Source organism: Arachis ipaensis, chromosome B6, assembly GCF_059453495.1.
Source record: "Arachis ipaensis isolate K30076 ecotype BB chromosome B6, ASM5945349v1, whole genome shotgun sequence".
Taxonomy (NCBI): Eukaryota; Viridiplantae; Streptophyta; class Magnoliopsida; order Fabales; family Fabaceae; genus Arachis; species Arachis ipaensis.
In genome coordinates this window covers 132216129-132225141 of record NC_142441.1, presented here as the reverse complement: position 1 = coordinate 132225141, position 9013 = coordinate 132216129, and the positions used below count along the sequence as shown (strand labels likewise).

Sequence of the window (9013 nt, the reverse complement as noted above, 5' to 3'; positions counted from 1 at the left end):
TTTTTTTGTGAATTATCAAAATTTTTTAAAAACAATAATAGAGAGATTTAGAGATAGAATTTTGTTTTGATTTTTAGCATGCATCTCCTAAATAATTATTCAAATATTTTCACAAAAATGTGGATAATATGCTTAAACGTTTTGTCAAAACAAAATCATTTGTAATTTATAGAATTTATCTTTTTTTGTAATATTTTCAAATTTTTTAAAAAATTATTGGTCATAATTTTTGGCGTTATTTTAGTAAATAAGGAAAAGTTTTTTGTACCATTTTGAGTTTTTGACGGTTGAAAAAAAGAAAGAAGAAGACGAGTACAGGAACAGTAGAACAATTCTTTTTGGAAAAGCCTAAGGACATGTCTCCCATTTGTTTTTCAGTGCTTTGTAACCTAGCGGAGCTTAAGAATTTCCCATTTGAATTTTTGACTGTACGATGTTTCACAATCTCATGGTCAAACATCGAATATCAAACAGATAGAAAGATACTTTGGGTCCACACAAAGGCCTATATCAAATGGGCTTTTGAGGGTTAAAAACTTTGCTTTAACCATTAACCCCCTTTAAGTAACAAGGGTAGGGTAGGCCAACCTCAAAGAGCCATTCAACTGCACCAGACACTGTTTACAGAACAAATTACGCGACCAAAATGAGAAGAGTAAATCTGGTGCCTGCCAAGTACTAACAAAAATAAAAAACAGACCATGAAAATCCAATTTCGAGAGGAAATGGGTCACATATTAAACCAAATTTGTGTAGGCACAAGACAAAGTGTAGAATATAAGTGTTTAGTGGCAAGCAACTTTAGACCCTTTATGGAAAAGGGCACCTTATAATTATAAAAATGATAGGAAGAGTTTTAAGTGTATCGAAAATACCGGTGTTTAGTTGTTTTAACCATTGATTTGAATTATAAAAAATATATATAATATATATTAATTGAAATCAACGGTTAAAACAACTGAAACATCGGTATTTTCCGATATACTTAAAATTTTTCCAAAATTATAAGAACAAAATTCTTGTGAAGAACCTATACTGCAATCAGATAAGTGTCAGTGTGATCGGCAGTTTAAATGAACTAAGCGTGAAATTGTTCCTTGTGGTCTTACACTGAGTTTCGATAAATAATTTAATTTACTTTTGAAAAAATAGATTAATTAATAAATAATTATATTAAAAATAATTTATAAATAAATTATTTTGTATTTGAATTTTTAGTTTTAAAAGTGTTTATTTGATAAAAAAAAATTTATTTTTTTATAAGTTTTAAATAACTTTTTAGAAAACTGCAATTTGATTTTGAAAAATATACCAAACCTTAATAGTATTACTTTTCATAAGTTAAAAGTTCAAAAAAGTTACTTATGGTTGTTCATTTTTGGAGGGGAGGGGGGGGGTTGTTTCAATTATTGTTCAAATATATTGTATACTGATATTAATATGTACGAATCAATGTTGCAAAATTTGTTGGGGCTTTTAACGTATTGTTATCCTTCCAAAATGTCTCGATCTAGAATTATTAAAGCATGGTGTGACGTTTAATAAGAAAACCAAAAACCAACAAAATGAGGTTGCAACTTGCTACATAGCCCATCATCAGCTAGTCCATAAACCTTTCTAAATTGTGCTGAGTGACATGTTTGTTTTATCTTCTTAAAAAATAATTAAAAATGACTGAAAGACTTAATTTATTCTAATTATTCTTTTAAGTTTTTAATAAATAAATTTTATTTTTTTATTATTTTAATGTTTTTAAAAAATAACATAGATATCTAAATTTTATTCATTTAAATATCAGAGATAATTCCAAAAAGGAATTGAAACTTCCAATCATTACTCAATAAAAATAGTAGACTTGCTCTTATGTTGTACTTGTTTCCTCCACTCCAAAAAAAAAAACACAAAAAAATACACATACTCAAAATTGTATCATTAAAAATAAAGGAGTCACATTAGAAGTTAACACAGATAAAAGTCTGTGTCTCTTAAGTCTTAACTATCTTTCTTCCGTTTAATTTTTTTTAGAGAATGGTAATTAATTTTTTTTTTTTTGGTAGTTAAAACGGAACCTAAAAACCCAGGGATGACAATGAAATTTGTTCATTAAGAAAAGTCGCCCATTTTATACTTCTGTAATATCCAAAGAATTCGTCGGGTGAATATCCTAGTGCAAAAAAAACAAGGAGTTTTTAGAAACCACTCTTCTTAAGTTCCACAAAAAGGAAAAAAAACTATGAACATCATTATGACACGAAAATAAGGTAGATATGTACGAATAATATATAATTTTTTTAGCATGCAATTTATTCTATATATATAGATATAATTCATCATAGCTTAAAAAAATTGAAAATGCATTATTATAACTTAAAAAATCCCTAAAAGATAATTAATTTTAACGAAAATGACCAGTCGTCAATTGAGTTAATAGAAGTTAATGTTAACGTTAAATACTGACGTGACAATTAACAATTATTATAATTACAAAAGTTACTAATGTTTCTAATTTTTATAATTTTAAAAGCATTCCAATTTTATTTTTTTTTAAATCATAATTTCCTTTTTCTAAAAGATGTAGATACAAAATCAGTACCCAAAAGATTTTGGCACCGACAAAATGGTACCTGACTTTTGTTACTGGCAAAATAGTCCCTAAAAGAATTTAAAAGTTGACATGCGTATCCCCGAGCTCGCCAGAGCAAATCTTTGGCAAGCACAATATTGACGTGGCCATCGTATTTTGGTGACCTGGCAAACCACCCCCCAAATCCCCCTCCTCAACACACACTCCCTCCCCGTCACAGCCCCCATCCCCAACACACACTTTTCCCCCATCGTAGCCCCCGCCCCATCACAACCCCTTCCCTAACGCACACTCCCCCTCCCTCCCTCAACACCACCACTCGCAGCAACAACAACTTCAACATCAATAACAACCTCAACAATCAAGGACCACCGTCACCACCATCGTAGCCACAACAAGGTCTGGCAACGAAAATCATAAACGAAGCAATGTTTTCAATTAGACAGTGAGGTCCATAGATCCTGGCAACGAAGAACGAAAAACCGTTAGCGGAAGCGACAACGTTGGCCTGAGGCTGAGCGGCGACCGCGTCCTACGGCGTATGCAACGAGAGGAAAGAGGAGAAGTGTGACAGAGAGGGATCTGGAAGAAGGAGCCGATCCAGTGAGATCTGGCGCTGATGATGCGCAAATCGCGGATTCAGACCAGGGCACTAGGTTTTAGGTACTTGTGGAAGTTGTGGTGGCGGAGGGTTGCAATGGGGAGGGAGAGGAAGGGGGAGTGTGTGTTGGGGAAGGGGGAGGGGGGGGGGGACTGCGATGGGGAGGGAGGGAAGGGGGAGTGTGTATTGGGGAGGGGGCTTTGAGGGTGGTTTGCCAGGTCACCAAAATACGGTGGCCACATCAACATTGTGCTTGCCGGAGATTTGCTCCGGCGAATTCGGAGACACGCTTGTCAAATTTTAAAATCTTTTAAGGACTATTTTGTCAATAATAAAAGTCATGTACCATTTTGTTAGTGGCAGAATCTTTCGGATATAGATTTAGTATTTAACTCTTTCTAAAATTCTCATCTCTTCATCATCATCTACCAATCTCTTCATCTCCAATCTCCTCACACCCCCAATCCCCTTAACCATCTACCTCCTCCTCTTTCACTTACAACAACAAATTCAAATTCAACCGGTTGAGAGACAGAGAATTCGACAACAGCTAGTGTTGACGTCGAAAAAGATGGCGTGGACGGGATCGAAGATGGAAGGCGATGGTTAAAGAGTTGGTTAGAAGAGGAAGGTGTTGGCAACGGCGACAAAGGGAAATGAGGAGGATGGACATATTTGATTTGAAGGTTGTAAGTGAAGGAGAAAAAGACACTTAGCACAGGAGACTGGAGATGTGAGGAGATTGGAAAAAAAAAAAGAAAAAAATATTGGTGGATGATGATGAAGAGAGTTTTAGAGAAAGGAATCAAGGTTTTTTCTTTAAAAAAAATTTGGAATGTTTTTATATTAAAAAAATTAAAAGTATAAATAACTTTTGTAATTATTATAATAATTACTAATTGTCACATCAATATTTAATGTCAACTTCTATTTACTCAATTGACGATTTATCATTTTTGTCAAAATTAATCATCTTTTTTTTAAATTGTCAATAACATCTTCCAGAATTTTATTTGTTAGCGTCTAAAATTTTCATATACCAAGTTTTTAGTTAACTCTTATGATACTAATCCATGACGAATACTTGCAATATCAACTCTCAACTGGCTTTTTATCTGGACAGTTACGTAGAGGATTTATTTGAATCTCATCTTGATTTACTAGCCAAGAAATTTATAATTTCATCTATTTTTTTATGGTTATCTCACAAAGAATAAATTGGGATTCAGAGAAGCTTAAAACCCCAGAAAACTCCCTAGGTTTCGAACCCACCAACCCTAAGGTAAAACTTGCTGAGACTCATTCTACTACTATATATATGGTATTTAACTATTAATCTACTATTATTACAACCAACCATTTTTCGTTATCGATAACTGAATCCAATTTGTCACTTTGACACACCTTTTGGTTTCACACCAAAGTAGTGCTCTATTTTTTCAAATAACAAGTTAAAAGGGATTATTGCTGTAGAAATTGTAACAATTTCATTCCAGCTTCCTATTTGAAGGCAATTTGGGCGTTTGCAAACACTTCTATACATGCATTCTAATTCCCAGCTAGAAATACAATGCCGTGTATGGTCAACTATATTAAGGATCGTTTGATTTGAATGCTCCTAAGCTAGAAATTCACCAAATACTGCTGTAAGTTTTGTCCACCCGAGGTCATTATTAAATTTCATTAGAACCTAGATTGATGATCTCAACAAAAATCCAAATATTGGGAATCAAATATCTAATTCGAGAAAAAATATAACAGATAAAATCAAACAAAAAACATCAACCTACAGTTATGAAAAAATCAACCTTAATCAAGTACACAATTTCATTTTGGAAATAGAAAGCAGTGAGATTGTTTAAACCCTAACCCTTGAACTGCTAACTAATTGCTAGAACAAATTCGTTAACGCTACTAACTTTTGATGTTTTATATATTAGAGGTAAAATGGCATTGAAAATGTGTCAGGTCTTGCAAAATGCTAACATTTTGTTATATACTGAACATAAAACCAATGATTTTTTAGGGGTTTAGCCCCACTCCATCTCAAAAATAAAACATACCCTGGTGCAGAAGCCATGCCAACGCATTGTCAAAATCAACAAAGTTCCACAAACTTGGGCAAATCTTCTTCTTTGCATACCTTTGTCGAATGGACAGGATTCTAGCGATTACATGAATAGAGATGTCCAAAACCAAAAGAGAGAAAAATAAAAATAAAAATAAGTACCTAATGTGAAAAAAAGGATAAAAAAAGGAAAAAAAGAAAAAAAGAAAATCATTTTGCAGCAGAACAGTCAAATATGGTGGGATAGTAGCTGTAGTTAAAATATTAAAGTAGCATCCCTTTCAGGTTCCAACACAGGCAAACCCTAACGAATTAACATCATTCAACTTTTCACCAAAATCCATCATAGGCCAGAGACACAAGAGCTATAGATATTATATAAAACAATATGAGATAGACGAATTAACTAACTGCTATTCATAAATTCACAATTAAACAATCCTAGTGAACAAGGTTGTGTATAGTCACTTAGTTAGAAGCAATTAGAACAACCAAACAAGCAGACAACCACATGAAATGCGATGTGAGAATGATGAATAAAGTATTACTTGCTATTCACTAGCCAAATCATGAAAGTTTCTTGTCATTATAGTAATTAGAACAATCAAACAAGCACAGAGTCAGACAGTTGCTTAAGCAACAATGCAAACCTCACAATCCTAAATCTACAAAACATGTATTTTCCACGGAATCAGTATATAGCTACATTCTCAGCCTACGGAGAAACAAGGCAAATGTAACCCGTTGTTGAAAGGTCTAGTCTGCACTCCTCAGCTGCGACAAAATGATGGATCTGATAAAAACATAAAAGATCACATATATATAACCAATCACACATCGGCAGAGGCATGAAATATATGCATTGATACATTAGCCTTGCTGTGAAAATTATTTTTTTTCAAGAATTATCAGGTAGTCCAATGTGACTTTGTGATCATTCGTTCAAGGTGGGGGAACAAACTCCCGTTTATGGGAGTATTAATATTTATAATCCCAACTCAAAACCCTCAAAAATAAAAGCACACAATAAAAGGCAACAGGCTATACACTATTTTACTTCTAAACCAGAGAAGCAATGATTTAATGCTTCTATTAACTATGATTTCAAAATCACTTAAAAGCACTTTTTGTACATTTTATTTAAGAAAAACTCAAGACAAAATAAGTCTTCTTCCTTATACACTAAAAGAAACTTTGGTTGATTTCACAACACAGCCAATAAGGATCTAAGTGCTTCATCCTTCAAATATCTATTCAATACCAAAACTTTTTGCTCATTATACAAGTTATATGAAAATTTAAACTAATCTGTCTTCAATAGTTCAATCATATTCATGAGTATTACTATAAAACAAAAAGCTTGTATTTGTAAAAATTAAAAGTATGGAAAAGAAATAAATGATTAAGTCAATATTTCTCATATGAATTTAAGCCTCCAATGGCAGATCATCCACTAATCAGTTTTTCCAAGCACATGATGTAATCAGCAATATGTTCAATTTCAGATATAAAATGCTTCATACAGTGAACTTGAATCGACAAGAATCATGTTAACAAAAATTTGACCACGGAAGAACTAGCCTTGCAGTTTCACTTAATCAGTACCCACAAGAACTGTTTTCAAAGTATATAATTGGTGCTTCAATAAGTAAAATCTTACACCAATGAGCACAAAAATTGTTAAGAGACATTTAGACTCATTTTCAACAATACAAGTAGAAACCGGCAAAAAGCCCAGTGAAAAGTAAGTTTTTGCAAGATTGATGAACAAAATTAGAACTTTATGGCATGAAATTTCATTCAAGCACACCACAACTAAATGGCACCTCAGGTTCTTCAACAACAATAACAACAAAAACTCAAACATCAAGGATCATCTATTCCAAGACACCGAGCCATCTCTCTCTCTCTCAAGGAATTAGGCAAAATCAGTTGTTCATACGAAATTGGCGAGTAGTCAAACAGACACATAACCCTTAAAAAAGCCTCACTGGCCATAGTTTCCATTAACACTCCCTCTCTCAATTGACACTTCAATTGGCAAAAGACCACCTAGTGAACAAGCACAAATAGATCAAAACAAAAAGGGGGGAAAATTCGGACTTTCTTCTTAAAAATTTTAGTAATATCCCAACTCAAACAACTAAAAAGGAATTTAGAAACAAAAACGGAATTTGAACCTGAAAATCTCACTAACCTGCCAAGCTTCATGCGTCGCTGTCGTCATCATCGTCATCATCAGCAGCAGCGGCAAAATCAACGGGTTTACTGGGAATGTGCAATCCAGGTTGAAACGTCCGCCGCCGAGTCCTTGACGGAAGAATGTTATTCAAATCAACCTCCGCAAGCGGATCATCGGAAAAATCACTGTCATCACCGGAAATGCCGTCTACGTCCGAATCATCATCACTGTCATCATCATCGTCGTCGTCATCATCATCTTCTTCTTCTACTATCAATTTCCCTTTGCCCTTGTCGTCACGCAAAACCCCCTTTCCCTTCCGGTCCACCTCAGCCTCCACATTATCATCCTCATCGTCTTCGTCGTCGTCGTCATCATACTCCTCTTCTTCTACCACGTGTTCCTTATCATTGTTGACAACGTCATTTGGAAGCTTAGTGTCGCCGTTCCCAGCTTCTTTATCTAGAACGACATCGGTTTCTGATTTCTCCTTCTCGGCGAGAGGTTCGGAATCGGTGAGGTGATTGATTGAGTTGTTGTTGCAGTCGAAAGTTGAGAGCTTTGGGGTTTTGATTAGGGGTTCTTGGGGAATTGGATCATCGGGCTTGCGCTTTGAGGGGAATGTGGCGGGTTCTTGCGGGTCGTTGAGTTTGGCCATGACAGAAAGGGGATTAAGTTAGGGTTTTCGGGGGAGAATACCAAGCAGCAGAAGCACCACTCGGTTTCTACTTTAGATACTGTTTTACACGCAATCAAGTAATAGTTACCACGGTGCTTAATCCGTTTGGTTCGTGTTCTGTTCACGTCTCTACGAGAGATATGGATACAGGGGAACGGATCCTCACCGGGAGAAAAAAAAAATTGACACGGTTTAATGTTTAACCACAATCCTTAATAAAATCAACCGTCTAAATTATAATTATAATTATAATTATCATTATAATCTTATATTTTATATTTTTTATATTCTTGTCACATTTTAGAGTTTGTTTGGGTAAGTTTCTAAGAAAATATCTTTTTTTGAGTTATCTTTTTTTAAAAGATCTTATGGAAAAGTAAAAGTAATTTTATGTTTGGGTATCTCGTGCAAAAAGATTTTTTTATTTATCAATTATGTTTGAATATAACGATATAAAAGTACTTTTTTGTTTATTTATTAGATGAAAAATATCTTTTTTTTGAAGAGAAAAAGATCTTTAAAAAAATATGTAAATTATACATTCTCAAAAAAGATCTTTTTTTTTATTTTTCTAATGCTTTTACTTTTACTACTAAAAATTTGCCAAACACGCTAAAAATAAAAAAGATCTTTTTTTATCAAAATAATGGCGCCCAAACAAGCACTTAGTTTCTTCTACTTTTATTATCTTTTTGGATTTTTTTAACCATCTATTTTAAAAAATTAAACTTTTCTTATATTCTTCTCTTCAAGTCATTGATTTTTTTTAATGATGTCTTGTGATGCTAATAAAAAATCATTACAAATACAGTTTGAGAATAACGCTTTTAGGACTCACAATATATACTCTACTCGCGGGTATCCAATTCGAACCAACTCATTTAAGTAGGGTTGTCTAC

At 33.7% G+C, this 9013-nt stretch overlaps 1 protein-coding gene across 2 annotated transcripts; it reads right to left on the bottom strand.

The window, feature by feature from the left end:
- Nucleotides 1-4977: 4977 nt before the first annotated feature.
- LOC107604841 (nucleolin) lies at nt 4978-8303 on the bottom strand. Of its 2 annotated transcripts, none has more exons than XM_016306544.3 (2): nt 7451-8262; nt 4978-5349 (listed from the first exon to the last, which is right to left on the bottom strand). In XM_016306544.3, the coding sequence occupies exon 1, from the start codon at nt 8091-8093 to the stop codon at nt 7461-7463; it is 633 nt and encodes a 210-aa protein (XP_016162030.1). In that variant the 5' UTR covers nt 8094-8262; the 3' UTR covers nt 4978-5349; nt 7451-7460. The 2 variants fall into 2 exon arrangements, with proteins under 2 accessions (XP_016162030.1, XP_016162029.1); XM_016306543.3 differs by having other exon boundaries at nt 5091-6046; nt 7451-8303.
- Between the last annotated feature and the right edge of the window lie 710 nt (nt 8304-9013).

What these genes read in the sequence shown, in the direction of transcription:
- LOC107604841 (XM_016306543.3), bottom strand. Translation starts at nt 8,093, where the DNA reads ATGGCCAAACTCAACGACCCGCAAGAACCCGCCACATTCCCCTCAAAG.